At 51.1% G+C, this 23,914-nt stretch overlaps 1 protein-coding gene across 1 annotated transcript in view; it reads right to left on the bottom strand.

Moving 5' to 3' along the window:
- The window catches only part of MLLT6 (MLLT6, PHD finger containing), a 124,926-nt gene that overhangs the window by 19,829 nt on the left and 81,183 nt on the right, over positions 1 to 23,914 (bottom strand). Inside the window, exons 12-14 of the mRNA XM_075350101.1 lie at positions 16,168 to 16,273; positions 15,180 to 15,246; positions 14,943 to 15,070 (exon numbers count right to left, since the gene is read on the bottom strand). Of these exons, the coding sequence (XP_075206216.1) occupies positions 14,943 to 15,070; positions 15,180 to 15,246; positions 16,168 to 16,273 (301 nt within the window). The remainder of the gene's footprint in view (positions 1 to 14,942; positions 15,071 to 15,179; positions 15,247 to 16,167; positions 16,274 to 23,914) is intronic.

Raw genomic sequence — 23,914 nt, 5'->3', positions numbered from 1 at the left:
AGCTGCAGAGGACCGAGCTGTGCAACTGACTAGTCGTACAAGCGGGTCCCGGGCGGCTTCTCCCTGCCCACTGACAGTGACTGACAAGCGTATAGGCAGAGACTTGTCAGTCACTGTCAGCAGGAAGGGAGTAGCTGCTAGGGACCCACCTGTACAACTAGTCAATAGCACGGCTCGATCCTCGGCAGCTATTAAAAGTATGTTCTTCTCTGAAATGCTGCAGCATGTCAGAGTTAAACATACATCAAGGTGACTGTGCATCCAGTGGCTGATACATGCTGCTCACGGTTTTGGCATCATGTATCAGTTGACAGGTTCCCTTTAACCCCCTTAATGACCATGGGCAGTAGAGTTACGTCCTAGTGGTCATAGTGTTAATCCCCAACGGCTGCTGCGGGCTGCCGGTGGAGGTCCGCGCACGTCAGCTGATTTATACAGCTGACATGTGTGCCTTGCAGGCATGAGTGGAATTGCTATCCACCCGTACCTGTTAACCTCTTAAATGGCGGTCAAAATGTGACAGCGCATTTTAATGGCGATCGCGGTAAAGGTTTACTCACTGGCCGCCACCGGAAGTCATGGGACATGATCACATGGATCCGATGGTTGTCTTGGTAGCACAGGGCCATGTGATGACTCCTTTAGCTCACACGACTTAGGTCATGTAATCAGCAGTCGAGTACTGCATGTTACAAGAGATGATCATTTCTCCCGATCTGAGCGGTGCTGCTCTGATTGGGAGAAAAGAATGAGCGATCAGACTGCTGATCCTTACAGCCCCCTAGGGGGGAATTAGTAAAATTAAAAAAAAAAATTAAAAAGTAAAAAAAAAGTTTTGAAAAATTAAAAAAAAATAAAAAAACCTTTAAGTTTAAATCACCCCCTTTTCACTCCATTGAAAATTAAAGGGTTAAAAAAAATTAAAAAATATACACATATTTGGTATTGCCGTGTTCAGAAACGCCCGATCTATCAAATTATAACATCAATTAATCTGATCAATACATGGTGTAGCGGCAAAAAAAATCCAAAACACCAAAATTACGGTTTTTGGTCGCTGAAAACTTTGCGCAAAATGCCATAACAGGCAATCAAAACGTAGCATCTTCGCAAAGAAGGGAATTTTGTTTACTTACCGTAAATTCCTTTTCTTCTAGCTCCAATTGGGAGACCCAGACAATTGGGTGTATAGCTATTGCCTCTGGAGGCCACACAAAGTATTACACTTAAAAGTGTAAGGCCCCTCCCCTTCTGGCTATACACCCCCAGTGGGATCACTGGCTCACCAGTTTTAGTGCCAAAGCAAGAAGGAGGAAAGCCAATAACTGGTTTAAAGACCAATTCAATCCGAGGAAACATCGGAGAACTGAACCATACCACATGAACAACATGTGTATCCGAAAAAACAGAAAAACCCCGAGAAAACAGGGCGGGTGCTGGGTCTCCCAATTGGAGCTAGAAGAAAAGGAATTTACGGTAAGTAAACAAAATTCCCTTCTTCTTTGTCGCTCCATTGGGAGACCCAGACAATTGGGATGTCCAAAAGCAATCCCTGGGTGGGTAAAAGAATACCTCATGATAGGGCCGTCAAACGGCCCTCTCCTACAGGTGGCCAACCGCCGCCTGAATGACTTATCTACCTAGGCTGGCGTCTGCCGAAGCGTAGGTATGCATCTGATAATGCTTGGTAAAAGTAAGTAGACTCGACCAGGTGGGTGCCTGACACACCTGCTGAGCCGTAGCCTGGTGCCGTAATGCCCAGGATGCACCCACGGCTCTGGTAGAATGGGCCTTCGGCCTTGAGAGAACCAGAAGCCCAGTAGAACTGTAGGTTTCAAGAATTGGTTCCTCGAGCCCCCGAGCAAGGGTGGATCTGGAAGCTTGCGACTGTTTACGCCGACCAGCGACAAGGACAAAGAGTGCATCCGGGTGGCGCAGGAGCGCCATGCGGGAAGTAGAACCTGAGTGCTCTCACCAGAACCAACAGATGCAAATCTTTCTGAAATTGATGGACTGGACGAGGACACAAAGAAGGTGAGGTGATATCCTGATTGATATGAAAATGGGATACCACCTTAGGGAGAAATTCCGGAACCGAACGCAGAACTACCCTGTCCTGGTGAAGGACCAGGAAGGGAGTTTGTATGAGAGCGTTGCTAGCTCGGAAACTCTCCTAAGAGACGAGACCGTTACTAGAAGGCCACTTCCCGTGAAAAACGGGAAGGGAGACATCCTTCAAAGGCTCGAAAGGCGGCATCTGGAGAGCAATTAGAACCTTGTTCAGATCTCAGGGCTCTAACGGCCGCTTGTACGGAGTGCTGAGAAGACAAACTCCCCGTAGGAACGTGCGTACCTGAGGAAGTCGTCGTTTCTGAAAAAATACAGATAGCGCTGAGACTTGTCCCTAAAGGGAACTGAGCGACAACCCATTTTCCTACCTAGATTGCAGGAAGGAAGGAAACATAGACGATGCAACCGGCCAGGGAGAAACACCCTGCGCCGAGCACCGAGATAAGAACATCTTCCACGTCCTGTGGTCAATCTTGGCGGACGTTGGTATGCTAGCCTGTCTCATGGTGGCAACCACGTCCTGAGGTAATCCTGACGACACTAGGTTCCAGGACTCAATGCCACACCATCCGGTTGAGGGCCGTAGAATTCAAATGGAAGAATGGCCCTTGAGACAGCCAGTCTGATTGGTCTGGTAGTGCCCCCGGTTAGCCTACCGTGAGGCACCACAGAACCGAGTACCACAACATCCTCGGCCAATTTGTAGCGACGAGGATGGCGCGGCCGCAGTCGGTCTTGATCTAGCGCAGTACTCTGGGCAACAATGCCAGAGGTGGCACCTAAGGTAGCTGGAACTGCGACCAATGCTGAACTAAGGCATTTGCCGCCAGAGCTCGATGATTGTGAAACCGTGCCATGAAGCTGGCACATTGTTGTTGTGCCGTGACGCCATTAGATCGACGTCCGGCCTCTGTCAGCGGCGCCAGATCTCCTGAAACCCGTCCGGGTGAGGAGACCATACTCTTTCGGCCACACCTCAGCGACTTAGGAAGTCAGCTTCCTAGTTTCCACACTTGGGATGTGAATTGTGGATATGGTGGATGCCGTGTCTTCCACCCACATCAGAACCTGCCGGACTTCCTGGAAGGCTTGCCGGTTGCGCGTTCTTCCTTGGTGGTTGATGTATGCCACCGCTGTGGAGCTGTCCGACTGAAGTCGGATATGCTTGCTTTCCAGCCGCTGTTGGAAGGATTGTAGGGCAAGATACACTGCTCTGTGTTCAAGAACATTGATCTGAAGAGTGGACTCTTGCTGAGTCCACGTACCCTGAGCGCTGTAGTGGAGAAAAACTGCTCCCCACCCTGATAGACTCGCGTCTGTCGTAACTATCGCCCAGGACGGGGATAGGAAGGACCTTCTTTTTGACCAAGAGGTGAGAAGAAGCCACCACCGTAGAGATTCCTTGGCCGCCTGAGAAAGAACGACGACTCTGTTGAGGGACGTCGACTCCTCGTCCCATTGGCGGAGAATGTCCCATTGTAGTGGACGCAGTAAAACTGCGCGAAAGGAACTGCCTCCATTGCTACCATCTTACGTAGGAAGTGCATGAGGCGTCTCAATGTGTGCGACTGGTTCTTAAAGAAGAGCTTGCAGCCCGTAGTGAATGCTGTTTGTCTAGCGGCAGCTTCACTATCGCTGAGAGAGTAAGAAACTCTATGCCTAGATATGTTATCGATAGGGTCGGGGTCGGATCTGACTTTAAAAAGTTGATGATCCACCCAAAACTCTAGAGAGTCTCCAGCGCAACGTTCGGGCAGTGTTGGCATGTTTCCTAAGAGAGTGCCTTGACAAGTAGATCGTCTAAATACGGGACCACAGAGTGACCCTGAGAGTGCAGGACTGTGACTACTGCTGCCCTGACCTTGGCGAAGACCAGTTGGACTGTCGCTAGCCGGAAGGTAGAGCTACGAACAGAGGGTGTTCGTCTCCTATAACGAAGCGTAGAAACGCTAGTGCTCTGGATCAATCGGCACGTGTGGATAAGCATCCTTGATGCCTAATGATGCTAGGAAATATCCTTGGGACCTTGAGGCGATGACATGGCGGAGGGATTCCATCCGGAACCGCCTGGTGTCCACGAGCTTGCTGAGCATTTTTAGATCCAGAACGGGACGGAACGGCCCGTTGTTATAGGTACCGCAAAGAATTTGGGGTAAAAACCGTGACCTTGTTCCTGAAGAGGAACGGGGGTCATCACTCTTTCTGCCTATAGAGTGCACCCTGTTTGCAGAAGAGCAGCGGCCCGGCCGGGAGGTGGAGAAATTCTGAAGAATCGAGTTGGAGGACGAGAAGTGAGCTCTATCCTGTACCCGTGAGACAGAATGTCTCACACTCAATGGTCATTGACCTATGGCAGCTAAATATCGCCAAGGCGGGAGAGCCTGCTACCGACCGAGGCCGCAAGTCATGAGGAAGCCGTGGAAGCGGGTTTTCAGACTGTCGCTTTTTTGGGCGAGACTGAGCCCGCTAAGAATCTTAGCTCCTCTGATCCTTTTTGCTCTGTTGGGGTTTGTTGTGTCCGGGCTGAGGAAAGGATGAATCCTTACCCCTGGACTGTTTAATGGTTACATCCAACGCTCACCAAACAGTCGGTCAGCAGAAAAAGGCAACTGGTTAGGCAACCTTTTTTGGAAGCAGAATCTGCCTTCCATTCACTTAACGAGCAGACCAGGCTCTGCTTAAAAACACGGAGTAGCGGAGGCTACCGCCGCACGGTTCGCAGAGTCCAGGACAACCTGAATCGCGTAAGAAACAAATGCAGACATTTGAGAGGTTAAGGATGCCACCTGCGGCACAGATGTACGTGTAACCGTGTCAATCTGTGTAAGACAAGCTGAAATAGCTTGGAGTGCCCCAAGGGAGAGAATGCCGGAGCCAACGGTGCGCCGACAGCCTCATAGATGGCTTTCGACCAGAGATCCATCTGTCTGTCAGTGGCATCTTTGAGTTTGCAGTTCCATCTCCCACTGCAACTATGGATCTAGCTACAAGCCTGGAGATTGGAGGATGCCGCTCGGGACATTGGGTCCAGTCCTTGACCAAGTCAGGGGACAGGGATAACGTGTATCCTAAGCCGTTTGGAGAAGCGCATATCTGGATAAGCGTGGTGTTCCTGGACTGCCTCTCTGAAGGCAGAGTGGTCCAGAAAAATACGTGAAGCTGACTCCTCCACTGGAGGAGCTGTGAGAAATAACCCACATTCTATAGATGGACGCTATAAGATTATTTACTATGGCGTCACAATCAGGTGTATCCAGATTGAGAGCGGTCTCAGGATCAGAATCCTGAGCCGCTACTTCCGCCTCATTACACAGCGAGTCCTTCTGTTAGGACCCTGATGAAACCGAGGCCGCTCATAGCGAGCCCACTTAGGCTGTCTGGGACTGACGTCCGTGCAGAGCCGTGACTCTGGGATGCGTGTGACATTCCCGGAGCTGTTAGTTATTCACACTGAGGGGGGCCATGGATCAATGATTCAACAGTGCCCATATTGTGAGAGACATGTCCGGACTGCTAGGCTTCTAGTATCATAGCCATAGTCTCAGAAAAACTGTCAGTAAATACTGCAGACACCGTCCTCATCCCCTGGCCATTAGTGCATACAATGGGAGTCTATGTACCTGCCGGCCGTATAGCCGTACATGCTGTACCAGCTGTATAGAAAAACATGTGGTTCTGCACCTTTGTTTTACACAGAGAATATGCTGATAACTCCTCCGCATAATCCAGGAGGGTATATACAACGTGCGACCAAACAGTGCAATGTATATAGTACAAGCATATCTATAAGTGCACTTCTGCACTAGTGGGGTTAGCACCACAGGTGCTGCTTAACGCCTGTTACAGCGATTGTGTGACTATCAGAATGCCAGGGTCTTCCACACTTGTCTCTGTATCGTACAGAAACTGACACTAATGGCTGCCGGTGTCCTTGTAGAGAAGGAAGCCGTGGGCGTGCCTGAGAAAGTGCGGGAATCCGGATTCACAGTGCACACAGTGAGAGGGGTGGAGTATGCAAAACATACTCCAGCTCTCAGCTCTGCTCTATGCAGCGTCACGCCCCTACCCTGACTGTCAGGGCTGTGGGCGGTAACGAAGGGAGACTAGGCCCAGAAGCCGGGGACTCGAGTTAACAGCGCGGCCGCCGTAAAAGCGCGGGCCGCGCTGAAGTCCCCGGCGCACCACAAGTGCCAGCCGCGCCGCAGTTCCAGCGGCCGGCGCGACCGATTCATAGAAGTGGCCAGCGTCCCGCCCCTCTCCTGACTGGCAGGTCTGGGGGCGGGAACGAACGGAAGCAGGCCGCAAAAGCCGGGGACTCTAGTTATCAGCGCGGCCGCCGTAAAAGCGCGGGCCGCGCTGAAGTCCCCGGCGCACCACAAGTGCCAGCCGCGCCGCTGCCAGCGGCCGGCGCGACCGATTCCTGGAAGTGGCCAGCGTCCCGCCCCTCTCCTGACTGGCAGGTCTGGGGGCGGGAACGAACGGAAGCAGGCCGCAAAAGCCGGGGACTCTAGTTATCAGCGCGGCCGCCGTAAAAGCGCAGGCCGCGCTGAAGTCCCCGGCGCACTACAAGTGCCAGCCGCGCCGCAGTCCCAGCGGCCGGCGCGACCAATTCCCATAAGTGAGCCTGCTTCAGCAAAGCTGAATGAGGCCATGGCACAGGCGCCGCAGCGCTGATGTCCCCCGGCGCACTACAACACCCAGCATGCTGCGGTGTGAGCGCCAAATGCACGGGGACACAGAGTACCTTGAGGAAGCAGGGCCATGTCCCTGATGTACTCCGCTCCATCCAGCATCTTCTCCAGGGGCTGTAGATGGAGCACGGTCTCAGTGCCTGGAGACCGGTAAATCCCACTTCACCCAGAGCCCTGTAAAAAGGGATGGGGAAGGAATCAGCATGTGGGCTCCTGCCGCCGTACCCGCAATGGGTACCTCAACCTTACAAACACCTCCGACATACAGTGGGGTGAGAAGGGAGCATGCTGGGGACACTATATGTGTCCTCTTTTCTTCCATCCGACATAGTCAGCAGCTGCTGCTGACTAAAAAGTGGAGCTATGCGTGGATGTGTTGCCTCCTTCGCACAAAGCACAAAACTGGTGAGCCAGTGATCCCACTGGGGGTGTATAGCCAGAAGGGGAGGGGCCTTACACTTTTAAGTGTAATACTTTGTGTGGCCTCCAGAGGCAATAGCTATACACCCAATTGTCTGGGTCTCCCAATGGAGCGACAAAGAAAATGGTACTAATAAACGTCAGCTTGAGATGCAAAAAATAAGCAGTCACTGAGCCATAAATCCCGAAAAATGAGAATGCTACGGGTCAGGGAAAATGGCGCAAAACGTACGCCACTTTTTTGGACAAACTTCTGATTTTTTTTAACCCCTTACATAAAAAGTAAACCTATACAGGTTTGGCATCTACGAACCCGCTCTGACCTGAGGCATCACACCCACACATCAGTTTTACCATATAGTGAACACAGTGAATAAAATCTCAAAAACAATCACGCAAATCGCACTTTTTTTTTGCAATTTTTGCCGTTTTCCAGTACACTATATTGTAAAACTCATGGTTTCATTTAAAAGTACAACTTATTCCACAAAAAACAAGCCCTCACATGGCAAGATTGACTGAAATATAAAAAAGTTACAGCTCTCGGAAGAAGGGGGAGCAAAAAAAAAACCAACAGCCAGAAAACGTAAAATCGGCCGGGGGTGAAGGGGTTAATACAAAGCTGCCAAATTCTTATTATATTCTTCTATATATTCCTTCATCACGGCCATCACCAGAGTCTAATCTGATACTCGAATTCTGTCACATACATTTCTACGTGTCCTTTAGCCCTCCCTACAGATACCCATTATTCTCTAATATTCCCATAGTCATATCTTCTTCCGATCCTTTGGAGTGCAGGCTTTTCTGGTGTGGGGGCAACATTGTCAGACTCAACCATTTCTAAAGTCCATATTAAAACGTTACAATTCAATGGGTATTACATAGTGAGACATTTATGTGTTAATCCGCAAATGTCTGACAGATTCCATTTTCAGGTCTCCTACCTCTCGAGAGAAATAGGGGTGCTCTTCTCCGGTTTTCTACCAGAAATAGAGACCATGAATCTATGTGGCTCACCCCATTGTAGTTTATGTGAACGGCTGAAATAGCCAAGTGTTTCATTGCTCCCAAGCACTACAATGATGGTAGCCGCGCTAATGCATGACCACCTCATCTTTCTCAAGTACCAGACAGGAGTTAGGCCGCTTTCACATTTCGTTCTTACCTCCCTTCAGTGGTCCCGTCGTAGCTTCCATCCGAAACACCCCCCCCACCCCCACAAAACGTGTTTCGGACGCATGCGTCGACAGGGCCATTGACTATAATGGAGCAGATGGAGTCAGTGTGTGCTCTGTCTTGCACCATTTTCGGGAGTATACGCTTTCTCCAGGCCGACACACAGATGTAGCTTACTACGTCCGGGTGTTTGCCTGCAGAAAGCGTATACGCCCAAAAGTGGTGCACGACAGAGCACATGCTGACTCCATCTGCTCCATTATAGTCAGTGGCCCTGTCAGCGCATGCGTCCGAAACACGTTTTGAGTGGGGGTGTGGACGGAATCTCCAACGGGACCACTGAACAGAGGTTTAAACAAAATATGAAAGTGGCCTTAGAAGACCCTCACCTCGCCAAGTCCCAGAACTGTCCACACAAATTAGTAATTTTCCACCCCAGTTCTTGCACTATGTACCACTCTTCTTTTTTGTGACATGAAAAATACATGCGAGCAGCCACAAAACAGAGAAAAGATATTATATATATATATATATATATATATATATATATATATATATATATATATAAAAAAGAAGGGAATTTTGTTTACTTACCGTAAATTCCTTTTCTTCTAGCTCCTATTGGGAGACCCAGACAATTGGGTGTATAGCTTCTGCCTCCGGAGGCCACACAAAGTATTACACTTTAAAAAGTGTAACCCCTCCCCTCTGCCTATACACCCTCCCGTGGATCACGGGCTCCTCAGTTTTGGTGCAAAAGCAGGAAGGAGAAAACTTATAAATTGGTCTAGGGTAAATTCAATCCGAAGGATGTTCGGAGAACTGAACCATGAACCAAAAGAACAATTCAACATGAACAACATGTGTACACAAAAGAACAACCAGCCCGAAGGGAATAGGGGCGGGTGCTGGGTCTCCCAATAGGAGCTAGAAGAAAAGGAATTTACGGTAAGTAAACAAAATTCCCTTCTTCTTTGTCGCTCCATTGGGAGACCCAGACAATTGGGATGTCCAAAAGCAGTCCCTGGGTGGGTAAAAGAATACCTCAATAACAAGAGCCGAAACGGCCCTCCTCTTACAGGTGGGCAACCGCCGCCTGAAGGACTCGCCTACCTAGACTGGCGTCTGCCGAAGCATAGGTATGCACTTGATAGTGTTTTGTAAAAGTGTGCAGACTAGACCACGTCGCTGCCTGACACACCTGCTGAGCCATAGCCCGGTGCCGCAATGCCCAGGACGCACCCACGGCTCTGGTAGAATGGGCTTTCAGCCCTGAAGGAAGCGGAAGCCCAGAAGAACGGTAGGCTTCGAGAATCGGTTCCTTGATCCACCGAGCCAAGGTTGACTTGGAAGCCTGCGAACCCTTACGCTGGCCAGCGACAAGGACAAAGAGCGCATCTGAACGACGCAGGGGCGCCGTGCGAGACACGTAGAGCCGGAGTGCTCTCACCAGATCCAAAGAGTGCAAATCCTTTTCACATTGGTGAATTGGATTAGGGCAAAATGAAGGTAAGGAGATATCCTGATTGAGATGAAAAGTAGATACCACCTTAGGGAGAAATTCCGGAACCGGACGCAGAACCACCTTATCCTGGTGAAACACCAGGAAGGGGGCTTTGCATGATAGCGCTGCAAGCTCAGACACTCTCCGGAGTGATGTAATTGCCACTAGAAAGGCCACCTTTTGCGAAAGACGTGATAAAGAGACATCCCGAGCGGAGAGCGCCGATACTTGGCCCTTGAGAGAGCCGAGTGACAAACCCTTGTCCATTCCGGATTGGAGGAATGAAAGAAAAGTGGGTAAGGCAAACGGCCATGGAGAGAAACCGTTATCAGAGCACCAGGATAAGAAGATTTGCCAAGACCTGTAATAGATCTTGGCGGACGTTGGCTTCCTGGCCTGTCTCATGGTGGCAATGACATCCTGAGATAACCCTGAAGACGCTAGGAGCCAGGACTCAATGGCCACACAGTCAGGTTGAGGGCCACAGAATTCAGATGGAAAAATGGCCCTTGTGACAGCAAGTCTGGGCGATCTGGAAGTGCCCACGGCTGACCCACCGTGAGATGCCACAGATCCGGGTACCACGACCGCCTCGGCCAGTCTGGAGCGACGAGAATGGCGCGACGGCAGTCGGACCTGATCTTGCGTAACACTCTGGGCAGCATTGCCAGAGGAGGAAACACATAAGGCAGTCGGAACTGCGACCAGTCCTGAACTAACGCGTCCGCCGCCAGAGCTCTGTGATCCTGAGACCGTGCCATGAATGCTGGGACTTTGTTGTTGTGCCGTGATGCCATGAGATCGACGTCCGGCGTTCCCCAGCGGCGACAGATCTCTCGAAACACTTCTGGGTGCAGAGACCATTCCCCCGCATCCATGCCCTGACGACTGAGAAAATCTGCTTCCCGGTTTTCTACGCCCGGGATGTGAACTGCGGAGATGGTGGAGGCTGTGGCTTCCACCCACTGCAGAATCCGCCGGACTTCCTGGAAGGCTTGACGACTGCGAGTGCCGCCTTGGTGGTTGATGTATGCGACGGCAGTGGCGTTGTCCGACTGGATACGGATCTGCCTGCCCTCCAGCCACCGCTGAAAAGCCAATAGGGCTAGATACACTGCCCTTATTTCCAGAACATTGATCTGAAGGGAAGACTATCGGAGTTCAGGTTCCCTGAGCCCTGTGGTGGAGAAAAACCGCTCCCCACCCTGACAGGCTCGCGTCCGTGGTGACCACAGCCCAGGTTGGGGGTAGGAAGGATTTTCCCTGCGATAGAGAATTGGGAAGGAGCCACCACTGAAGTGACGTCTTGGTTGCAAGGGAAAGAGAGACGTTCCTGTCGAGGGAAGCCGACCTCCTGTCCCATTTGTGGAGAATGTCCCATTGGAGCTGCCGTAGATGGAATTGCGTGAACGGCACTGCCTCCATCGCTGCCACCATCTTCCCCAGGAAGTGCATGAGGCGCCTTAAGGGGTGTGACTGACTCCGAAGAAGAGATTGCACCCCTGCCTGCAGAGAAGGCTGTTTGTCCAGCGGTAGCATGACTACCGCTGACTGTGTATGAAACTCCATCCCGAGGTAAGTCAGTGATTGGGTCGGTGTCAACTTGGATTTTGGGAAGTTGATGATCCACCCGAACTGCTGGAGAGTCGTCAGAGCGACTGTAAGGCTGTGTTGACACGCCACCCGAGAAGGGGCCCTGACTAGGAGATCGTCTAGGTAGGGAATCACCGAGTGGCCCTGAGAGTGTAGGACCGCCACGACGGATGCCATGACTTTGGTGAAAACCCGTGGGGCTGTCGCCAGGCCGAAAGGCAATGCCACGAACTGAAGGTGTTCGTCCCTGATGGCGAAACGCAAGAAGCGTTGATGTTCGGGTGCGATCGGCACGTGGAGATATGCATCTTTGATGTCGATCGATGCTAGGAAGTCTCCTTGTGACATCGAGGCGATGACCGAGCGGAGAGATTCCATCCGAAACCGTCTGGTTCTCACGTGTCTGTTGAGCAGTTTGAGGTCCAGAACGGAACGGAATGATCCGTCCTTTTTTGGCACCACGAACAAGTTGGAGTAAAAGCCGCGACCGCGTTCCTGAAGGGAAACGGGGGTCACAACTCCTTCTGTCTTCAGAGCGTCCACCGCCTGAAAAAGTGCGTCGGCCTGAGCGGGGGGCGGAGAGGTTCTGAAGAAACGAGCCGCAGGACGGGAGCTGAACTCTATCCTGTAACCGTGAGACAGAATGTCTCTCACCCATCGGTCTTGAACATGTGGCCACCAGGCGTCGCCAAAGCGGGAGAGCCTGCCACCGACCGAGGATGCGGTTCGGGGATGCCGAGAGTCATGAGGAGGCCGCCTTGGAGGCAGTGCCTCCTGCGGCCTTTTGGGGGCGTGACTTGGACCGCCACGCATAGGAGTTCCTCTGGCCTTTCTCCTGCCTGCTGGACGAAGAGGATTGGGGCTTGGCGGAGGGACGAATGGACCGAAACCTCGATTGTATTTTCCGTTGTTGAGGTCTCTTAGGTCTGGAATGGGGTAAGGATGAGTCCTTTCCCTTAGATTCCTTAATAATCTCATCCAATCGTTCGCCAAACAAGCGTTCGCCAGCAAACGGCAAACCGGTTAAGAACCTCTTGGAGGCAGAGTTTGCCTTCCATTCGCGCAGCCACATGGCCCTGCGGACTGCCACAGAGTTAGCGGATGCCACAGCTGTACGGCTAGCCGAGTCTAGGACTGCGTTCATGGCGTAGGAAGAAAAAGCTGACGCTTGAGAAGTCAAAGACGCAACTTGCGGAGCAGAATTACGTGTGACAGCATTAATCTCAGTCAGACAAGCCGAGATAGCTTGGAGTGCCTACACGGCTGCAAAGGCCGGGGCAAAAGACGCGCCCGTGGCCTCATAGATGGACTTCACCAGGAGCTCTATCTGCCTGTCAGTGGCATCCTTTAGCGATGAGCCATCTGCCACCGATACCACAGATCTAGCCGCCAATCCAGAGACTGGAGGATCCACCTTGGGACATTGAGCCCACCCCTTAATGACTTCAGCGGGGAAGGGGTAACGCGTGTCAGTGAGGTGCTTAGTAAAGCGCTTGTCCGGGACCGCTCTGGGCTTCTGGACAGCGTCTCTGAAATTAGAGTGATTGAAGAACGCACTACGTGTACGTTTGGGGAACCGAAACTGGTGTTTCTCCTGCTGAGACGCCGACTCCTCCACAGTAGGAGGCGGGGGAGAGAGATCCAACACCTGGTTGATGGACGAGATAAGATCATTCACTAATGCGTCCCCCTCAGGTGTATCAAGGTTAAGGGCGACGTCAGGGTCAGAACCCTGAGCAGCGACGTCCGCCTCGTCCTCCAGAGAGTCCTCAAGCTGGGAACCCGAGCAGCGTGAAGAAGTCGGGGAAGATTCCCAGCGAGCCCGCTTAGCCTGTCTAGGACTGTGGTCCTGGCAGGAGTCCTCCGCGTGGGACCTAGGGCCCAACCTGGGAGCGCGCTGCGGCTCGGACCGAGAGGGGCCTGGAGGTGACGATCCAACAGGGGCCGGGGCCTGTGTAAGGACCGGTCTGGACTGCAAAGCTTCTAGCAGCTTGGCAGACCATTTGTCCATAGACTGAGCCATGGATTGTGAAAGTGACTCAGAGAGTTTTTCAGCAAAAGAGGAGAACTCTGTCCCTGGCGCCTGGACAGGGGGAGCAGGGGGGTCTACATGAGCCGAGGGGTCCACTAGTGACCGAGGCTCCGGCTGAGCAAGTGAAACAGGGGTCGAGCATTGCTCACAGTGAGGGTAGGTGGAACCCGCAGGTAACATAGCCCCACAAGAGGTACAGGCCGCAAAAAACCCCTGTGCCTTAACAGCTTTGCTCCTTGTGGACGACATGCTGTTGTCTCCTAGGAGAGTGATCACTGAGGGTATATGGGCAAAAACAGGGTATACAGCCCGACCGAACAGAAATATATATATAAATACGTATCTATTCCGGCACCCTAGGGGGGACCAGCACCGGGTGACCGGTGTGGCTTACCGACCGCTAACAAGCGGAGTGTGTGCCTCCAGATTCCCAGCTTTAGGTCCCCTAGAGCTGCAGAGCTGTTCCTGAGAATCTTCCACCGGCAGAATGCCCAAAAAATGGCTGCCGGAGATCTCAGGGGAGGAGTGGAGCCGTGGGCGGCGCCAGGAAAGTACGGGAATCTGGGGTCCCCACAGTGATCAGTGAGGGGGGAGGAAACATGCAGGATGCTCCAGCCCTCACATCCGACGTCAGGTCGGCAGTCCCGCCCTTACCCCTGACAGGCAGGCCCAGGGGCGGGATTTTTGCGACTAGGCCGCGATGAAGCCGGGGACTAAATTTGAGACCGCGCCCGACGAGCAGGCACGGTCGGCGCGGAAGTCCGCCGGTCTTCTCAATTCAGCAGCTGCCGCAGCGTCCGGGAAGAAGGTGCGCTCCTGCACATTCCCCAATGGGGACACAGAGTACCTTAGAGTTGCAGGGCCCGGTCCCTGAGGTTGAATAGACTCCGGTCCGGCAGATTCCCACAGGGGCTGCGGAGGGAGCACGGTCCCAGCAACTGGATGACCGTTCAGGATCCCACTTCTCCCAGAGCCGCTAAGGGATGTGAAGGAGACGGCATGAGGCCCCGGCCTTTGTACCCGCAATGGGTACCTCAACCTTAACAACACCGCCGACGTAGTGGGGTGAGAAGGGAACATGCCGGGGGCCCCGTGGGGGCCCTGTTTTCTTCCAACCGACATAACTAATATGAGAATGCATGAGTGGATGTGTGCCTCCTTCCACACAAAGCATAAAACTGAGGAGCCCGTGATCCACGGGAGGGTGTATAGGCAGAGGGGAGGGGTTACACTTTTTAAAGTGTAATACTTTGTGTGGCCTCCGGAGGCAGAAGCTATACACCCAATTGTCTGGGTCTCCCAATGGAGCGACAAAGAAATAATCATCTGTATGGTGGCCACACAAACGTGCAACATGGGCCTTCAGGATGCGAATTACATTCATATCACCTATAGCCCCTGCTATGAGAATAAACAGTTATCCCTTAATTAACCTTATTAAGCAGAGTCTTACTGTTAACCCCTGCCTCTCCATGTTTCTCCAGTAGTTGTTCGAGGTTGGCTGTGACCTGTGGTACATTATCATTCTGTGTAGAGGCACCACTTGGATCGTATAACGGGGGCAGGCTGCTGATTGGTGACCTATTGGCAAACAAAGTCTTTTTCTTAGTGTGAATTGATATGTACACTAGATAGCATGGAACATGCATTACAATACTTTATGCAATTCTGCTATACAAAGTTTACTTACATAGAGGACAAACTTTCTCGTGGAGAACTACCTCTACATATAAAGCTGCAGTCTTCCAATTCAGGCTCTGTGTAAGAACAGAAGTTCTTATTTAATATGAAAACAGTCATCCATTTTATTAAAAGCATTTATTTTTTTACAAATAAAATTGCAGAAAGGAACCCAAGGTTTTATCGTTCGATTGCAAATCCAAAAGGAAATTCTCCTAATTAAGTACAGTTCTATACAATGAGGTCAGTTCTACATGTTTATGCAATTTGCCTCTTCAGAGAGGAAGGGGACTTGACCTCTAGCGCCACCTATTAGAAGTAGCAACCTCACCAGAAGTGAGGTCACTGAGTTCAATGAGGTCACCTGAGGAGAGTTTCCCTGCAGTCACAGGTGGGGGACAGTGGGAACCTCCAGCTGTGACCGCAGGCAAACTCAGTGACGTCACCGCTCACAGCTTTAGCTCAGTTAGTGTCTGCCTGAAGCCGCAGCACGTTGTGACATTTTTTAATGTGCCTGCATGATGCAACTTCAGTATGTAGCAAAGCTGTGATAGTCATGGGACTCTGTACATATTACGTCTCATTTGCTAGGGCGTTTTGGGGGTTAATAAAGGGGTGAAAGATGGTGTTTCTATTTCATTTCAAAAAAAGAATTGTTTTGGTGTTTGGCGTTTTATTTTTTTTTTACTTACAAGATTAGTATGGGGGGGTGTCTCAAACACCTCCCATTACTAATCCAGAGCTTGATGGCAGCTGTCATTTTTTTGACAAATCACAGCCATTATTAACCCCTTATATTACCCCAATAGCCACTGCATCAGGGCAATTGTGATGAGCTGGGTAGAGCACCGTCAGTGTTTTACCAACGCTGGCTATCAAAAAATGAAGCGATAAAGAAACCTCTTATGTTTTCTTGTGCTTTTAAAATATGAAAACAATACACTGGCTTGCATATTTCTGTATTACGACATATTTAAGATAACAGTACATGAGGTTACCTGTTCTATTATTCTCAGCCTGACTGAGGAGAGGGGGCATTGACAAAGGACTTCCAAATATATGAGACGATGGTATACTAAATGTGGAACCAGCCAGTGAGAATACCTACAAAATAATTAGGTAAAAACATGCATTAAAACTGCTCAAGTATATAAGTATTTACTTATAAAAATGTATTATAAAAAAGATATCTAGCTAAAATATTGATCTAAAGTGTATTAGTGAATTTTAACAATAAAAAAAAGTGATAATATTAGCTGATTGTATTATACTTTGCATTTTACAATGTCACTGAAGTAAAGAAGGGAATTTTGTTTACTTACCGTAAATTCCTTTTCTTCTAGCTCTAATTGGGAGACCCAGACAATTGGGTGTATAGGCTATGCCTCCGGAGGCCGCACAAAGTATTACACTCAAAAGTGTTAAGCCCCTCCCCTTCTGCCTATACACCCCCCGTGCTCCCACGGGCTCCTCAGTTTTGGTGCAAAAGCAAGAAGGAGGAAAAGATTATAAACTGGTGTAAAGTAGATTCAATCCGAAGGAATATCGGAGAACTGAAACCAAACAACATGAACAACATGTGTACACAAAAAAACAGGGGCGGGTGCTGGGTCTCCCAATTAGAGCTAGAAGAAAAGGAATTTACGGTAAGTAAACAAAATTCCCTTCTTCTTTGTCGCTCTATTGGGAGACCCAGACAATTGGGATGTCCAAAAGCAATCCCTGGGTGGGTAAAATAATACCTCGTAATAGAGCCGTAAAACGGCCTCTTCCTACAGGTGGGCAACCGCCGCCTTGAGGACTCGTCTACCTAGGCTGGCATCCGCCGAAGCATAGGTATGCACCTGATAGTGTTTCGTGAAAGTGTGCAGGCTCGACCAGGTAGCCGCCTTACACACCTGCTGACACGTAGCCTGGTGCCTCAAAGCCCAGGACGCGCCCCCGGCTCTGGTAGAATGGGCCTAGAGCCCTGAGGGAACCGGCAACCCGGTAAGCTTCGAGAATTGGTTCCTTGATCCACCGGGCCAGGGTTGATTTGGAAGCCTGTGACCCTTTACGCTGGCCAGCGACAAGGACAAAGAGTGCATCCGAGCGGCGCAGGGGCGCCGTACGAGAAATGTAGAGCCTGAGTGCTCTCACCAGATCTAACCAGTGCAAATCCTTTTCACATTGGTGAACTGGATGATGACAAAAAGAGGGTAAGGAGATATCCTGATTGAGATGAAAGGGGGGTACCACCCTTGGGAGAAATTCCAGAACCGGACGCAGAACCACCTTGTCCTGGTGAACACCAGGAAAGGGGCTTTGCACGACAACATTGCTAGCCCAGACACTCTCCGAAGTGAAGTGACTGCTACTAGGAAAATCACTTTCTGCGAAAGGCGTGAGAAAGAAATATCCCTTATTGGATCAAATGGTGGTTTCTGAAGAACCATCAGCACCCCGTTCAGATCCCAGGGTTCTAACGGCCGCTTGTAAGGATGAACGATGTGACAACCCCCTGCAGGAACGTGCATACCTGTGGAAGTCTGGCTAGGCGCTACTGGAAAAAACACAGAGCGCTGAGACTTGTCCCTTAAGGGAGCCGAGCGACAAACCCTTTTCCAGTCCAGATTGAAGGAAGGACAGAAAAATGGGCAAGGCAAAAGGCCAGGGAGAAAAACCCCGAGCAGAGCACCACGACAGGAAATTTTTCCACGTCCTGTGGTAGATCTTGGCGGACGTTTGTTTCCTAACCTGTCTCATAGTGGCAATGACCTCTTGAGATAATCCTGAAGACGCTAGATCTAGGACTCAATGGCCACAGTGTCAGGTTGAGGGCCGCAGAATTCAAATGGAAAAACGGCCCTTGAGACAGCAAGTCTGGTCGGACTGGTAGTGCCCACGTTTGGCCTACCGTGAGATGCCACAGATCCGGGTACCACGACCTCCTCGGCCAGTCTGGAGTGACGAGGATGGCGCGGCGGCAGTCGGCCCTGATCGTGCGTAACACTCTGGGCAACAGTGCCAGCGGAGGAAACACATAAGGGAGTTGAAACTGCGACCAATTCCGAACTAAGGCGTCTGCCGCCATAGCTCTGTGATCGTGAGAGCGTGCCATGAATGCCATGACCTTGTTGTTGTGCCGGGACGCCATTAGGTCGACGTCCGGCCTCCCTCAGCGGCAACAGATCTCCTGAAACACGCCCGGGTGAAGAGACCATTCCCCTGCGTCCATGCCCTGGCGACTGAGAAAGTCTGCTTCCCAGTTTTCGACGCCCGGGATGTGAACTGCGGAGATGGTGGAGGCCGTGGCTTCCACCCACATCAAAGTCCGCCGGACTTCCTGGAAGGCTTGCCGACTGCGTGTTCCGCCTTGGTGGTTGATGTAAGCCACCACTGTGGAGTTGTCTGACTGAATTCGGATCTGCTTGCCTTCCAGCCACTGCTGGAACACTTTTTAGGGCAAGATACACTGCCCTGATCTTCAGAACATTGATCTGAAGCGAGGACTCTTGCTGAGTCCACGTACCCTGAGCCCGGTGGTGGAGAAAGACTGCTCCCCACCCTGACAGACTCGCGTCCGTCGTGACCACCTCCCAGGATGGGGGTAGGAAGGATTTCCCATGCGATAATGAAGTGGGAAGAAAGCCACCCCCTAAGGGAAGCTTTGGTTGCCTGAGAGAGGGAGACGTTCCTGTCGAGGGACGTCGGTTTCCTGTCCTATTTGCGTAGGATGTCCCAATGAAGAGGACGGTGGTCTTTTTGACTTAGACCGCCATGAATCGGAGAGCACTTGATCTATTCAGAGGCCTTTTGGACGAGGAGAATTGGGACCTGCCCGCGCCCCGAAAGAACCGAAACCTCGACTGCCCCATCCTCTGTTGGGGTATGTTCGGTTTGGGCTGGGGTAAAGATGTATCCTTTCCCTTGTATTGTTTGATGATTTCATCCAAACGTTCGCCAAACAGTCGGTCGCCAGAAATTGGCAAACTGGTTAAACGCTTTTTTGGAAGCAGAATCTGCCTTCCAGTTCCGTAGCCACAAGGCCCTGCAGAGTACCACCGAATTGGCGGAAGCAACCGCCATACGGCTCGCAGAGTCCAGGACAGCATTAATAGCGTAAGACGCAAATGCCGACGTCTGTGTGGCTGCGTCAATTTGCGCTTGACCTGCTGAGATAGCTTGTAGCACCCATACGGCTGCAAATGCTGGTGTAAAAAGAAGCGCTGATAGCTTCATAGATGGATTTCAACCAGAGCTCCATCTGCCTGTGAGTGGCATCTTTGATTGATAGACGCTATAAGATCGTTCACTATGGCGTCCCCGTCAGGCGTATCAAGATTGAGAGCGGCCTCAGGATCAGAATCCTGATCAGCTGTCTCCGCTTCATCATCCAGGGATTGCCCCCGCTGAGACCCTGACCAATATGAAGATGTCGAGGGAATTTCCCAGCGAGCTCGCTTAGACGGTCAGGGGCTGGGGTCTGTATCAGAGACCTCACTCTGGGATCTATGAGACACCCCGGGGAGACCTCTGGTCCAACTGAGGTGGGCCAGGGAGCAATGATTCAACAGTGCCCCTGTGCTGAGATACCGGTCTGGATTGCTCAGTGGATCCTGCCGGCAGAGGGGTCGTACATGCGGCGCAGGCAGCATAGTAAGCCTGTGGTTTGGCGCTCCTGCCTTTTATGGGCGCCATGCTGTTGACTTCCCTGAGCAACACAATATATATACAGAATCAACTGTGCACCATACAGTGTAAAGCATATCTTATAAACATATGATTTAAAATTACACTCCTGCACAAATGTGGCTAGCACCACAGATGCTGCATACCCCCCGCATAAAGCGGTTGTGAGGCCACCAGGGTCCCTGCCTGGGTCTGTCAGAATTTGTCCCCCTCTGCAGCATTCAAGGAGCTGACAGGAATGGCTGTCGGCTTCTGAGGAGAGGACAGTGAGGGGGGTGGAGTATGCAAAGCATGCTCCAGCCCTCAGTGCTGCTCATCCTGTGCAGCGTCCCGCCCTTCCCCTGCTTGTCAGGGCTGTGGGCGAGAGGAAGAAAGACTAGGCCGCAAAAGCCGGGGACTCGAGTAATAAACGCGGCCGCCGTAAAAGCGCGGCCGCGCGGAAGTCCCCGGCGCACTACAAGTCCCAGCCGCGCCTCAGTGTCAAAACATGGCGGCGGCGGCGGTCAGCGCGGTAGTCTCCCTACATAAACACACTCAGCGATGCTGAGTGTGTAATGGCACGGCTGCCGGCGTCCTGAGAGAGGAGGAAGCCGTGGGCGTGACCCTTAGAAAGTGCGGGAACTGGTGCCTCACAGTGCAGTGAGGGGAGTGGAGTATGCAAAGCATGCTCCAGCCCTCACTGCAGCTCGTCTGTAAAGCGTCCCGCCCTTCCCCTGCCTGTCAGGGCTGTGGGCGGGAGGAGGAAACACTAGGCCGTACAAGCCAGGGACTCAAGTAATGAGTGCGGCTGCCATAAAAGCGCGGCCGCGCGGAAGTCCCCGGCGCACTACAAGTCCCAGCCGCGCCTCAGTGTTAAAAACATGGCGGCGGCGGTAGTACGGTAGTCCCCCTACATAAACACACTCAGCGACGCTGAGTGTGTAATGGCACATTAACCCGGTCAGCGCCGCGGTCCCCGGTGCACTAGCACACCCAGCAATGCTGGAGTGTTGCTGTGCGCGGTCCCCACAGGGACACAGAGTACCTTCAAGTAGCAGGGCCATGTCCCTGAACGATACCCGGCTCCTATCCAGCAGAGTCCTAGGAGCTGTGGATGGAGCACGGTCTCAGTGCCTGGAGACCGGTAAGATCCCACTTCACCCAGAGCCCTGAGGGGGATGGGGAAGGAAAACAGCATGTGGGCTCCAGCCTCCGTACCCGCAATGGATACCTCAACCTTAACAACACCGCCGACAAGAGTGGGGTGAGAAGGGAGCATGCTGGGGGCCCTATATGGGCCCACTTTTCTTCCATCCGACATGGTCAGCAGCTGCTGCTGACCAATCTGTGGAGCTGTGCGTGCGTGTCTGACCTCCTTCGCACAAAGCAAAAAACTGAGGAGCCCGTGGGAGCACGGGGGGTGTATAGGCAGAAGGGGAGGGGCTTAACACTTTTGAGTGTAATACTTTGTGCGGCCTCCGGAGGCATAGCCTATACACCCAATTGTCTGGGTCTCCCAATAGAGCGACAAAGAAATATGATGTATGTTAAAGATGTTCAACAGATGCACATGAATGGATGGAAAGTCACTTGAAAAGTATAGAACACTTGGGGTGTTTAGCTCAGCAAGATCTGTGACCTTAAAAGGGGTTGTTCGGGCTTTAAAGAGAAACAACCACCAAGATTTTGCGATATGAACTGAAGACAGTGCCGTACTGGCACTAAGATGCTGAATCCAGGCATACCTGTTGTAGAAAGATCCGATGCTTGGTTGATGAAATATCTTTAATCAAAGTTGCAGAAATGCACAGCATTTTGATTGACAGGTGCAAGGGGGGTGGGCCTTTGTGAGTCGGGGCCTCTACGTTAATTCTTCTCTGGTGTCTTCTTAGGTTGCCCCTTTTCCTTATTTGATTATCGCACCACGCTGCCATTTTTGTTGTTCGCAGTGCGCAAGCATTGCCACAGGAATAGTCTTCATTAAAATGGCTCCAGAGTCTGCGCATGCGCGTATTGTGATCTCTGCCGCCATTTTATTGAAGACAGAATTACTGTGGCAATGCTCATGTGCCACCAACAACAGCAATGGAGGCGCAATATTTCAATAAAAAAAAGGGGGCAAACACTGAGGACCCGCCCCCTTTGCATCCGTCAATCAAAGTGCAGTGCATTTCTGCAACTTTGATTAAAGATATTTCATTAACCAAGCATCGGATCTTTCTATAACAGGTATGCCTGGATTCAGCATCTTAGTGCCAGTATGGCACTGTCTTTTCTTCATATTAGGCAAATCCTGGTGGTTGGTTCTCTTTAATGAAGTCTGCAGCTACTATGTGACTGCAGACTTCTGAATCCTTACAGTATGTACACCGCATGCAGTTAAAAATTTCCAGTGTTGCTGATGAGAGCGGGTAGTCACTTGACTGCACGGGTGATTGACATAAATATGGTCACATGACGATTAGACTTGCTCGGCGTCACTCAAGGCCAAACACGTCCAGGTGGAATGTGGCTGGAAGTATGCAATTCACATCACATTCATGAGACCAACTAATCTCACTAGCAACACTGGAGAATCCTTACAGTGTGTGGTGCAAACTGCAAGGATTCAGTAGTCTACAGTCAAATGAAATGACCAGCCAACTCCCTTTAAACAAATGCCTTCTTGGATTCATTAATGGGATATTGTGGTTGTGAAGAGTTAGTAACAATCTTTCTTTTTCCAAATGATAAATGATAACCAGTATAACTGTGCGGGTCCAAATATGGCTCAAATATTGCTAAACCCAGTGGTCCCAAATTTCCTGTAAAAATGTAGTGGTGGACCAGCATATGTGCTTGTAGTTTATTCACTGCCTAGAGGACATAAAAATAATAAAAGAAGGGAATTTTGTTTACTTACCGTAAATTCCTTTTCTTCTAGCTCCTATTGGGAGACCCAGACAATTGGGTGTATAGCTACTGCCTCCGGAGGCCACACAAAGTATTACACTTTAAAAAGTGTAACCCCTCCCCTCTGCCTATACACCCTCCCGTGCATCACGGGCCCATCAGTTTTGGTGCCAAAGCAGGAAGGAGGAACTTATAAATTGGTCTAAGGTAAATTCAATCCGAAGGATGTTCGGAGAACTGAAACCATGAACCAAAAGAACCCTTCAACATGAACAACATGTGTACACAAGGAACAACAGCCCGAAGGGAACAGGGGCGGGTGCTGGGTCTCCCAATAGGAGCTAGAAGAAAAGGAATTTACGGTAAGTAAACAAAATTCCCTTCTTCTTTGTCGCTCCATTGGGAGACCCAGACAATTGGGATGTCCAAAAGCAGTCCCTGGGTGGGTAAAAGAATACCTCGATAAAAAGAGCCGAAAAAAACGGCCCTCTCTTACAGGTGAGCAACCGCCTCCTGAAGGACTCGCCTACCTAGGCTGGCATCTGCCGCCGCATAGGCAGGAACCTGATAGTGTTTCGTGAAAGTGTGCAGACTCGCCCAGGTAGTGCTGACACACCTGCTGAGCCGTAGCCTGGTGACGCAATGCCCAGGATGCCCCTACGGCTCTGGTAGAATGGGCTTTCAGCCCTAAAGGACTCGGAAGCCCCGAAGACGGTAGACTTCAAGAATCCATTCCTTGATCCACCGAGCCAAGGTTGACTTGGAAGCCTGCGACCCCTTACGCTGGCTAGCGACAAGGACAAGGAGCGCATCAGAACGGCGCAGGGGCGCAGTGTGCGAAATGTAGAGCCGGAGTGCTCTCACAAAATCTAAGAAGTGCAAATCCTTTTCACACTGGTGAACTGGATGAGCCAAAAAAGAGAATTTTGTTTACTTACCGTAAATTCTTTTTCTTGTAGTTCCGACATGGGAGACCCAGACCATGGGTGTATAGCTAGCGCCTCCGGAGGACACACAAAGCACTACACTCAAATGTGTAGCTCCTCCCTCCGGGCTATATACACCCCCTGGATGACAATCTACCCAGTTCAGTGCAAAAGCTGAAGGAGGACATCCACCCATAAGTAGAGATAGAGTAAAACTCGGCAAAACCAGAACTCTGTCTACTAACAACAGCCGTGAAACACACGGAACAAAAACTGC

The sequence above is a fragment of the Anomaloglossus baeobatrachus genome, chromosome 5, assembly GCF_048569485.1.
Source record: "Anomaloglossus baeobatrachus isolate aAnoBae1 chromosome 5, aAnoBae1.hap1, whole genome shotgun sequence".
NCBI classification, from domain to species: domain Eukaryota; kingdom Metazoa; phylum Chordata; class Amphibia; order Anura; family Aromobatidae; genus Anomaloglossus; species Anomaloglossus baeobatrachus.
This window is presented reverse-complemented; position numbering and strand designations above follow the sequence as displayed.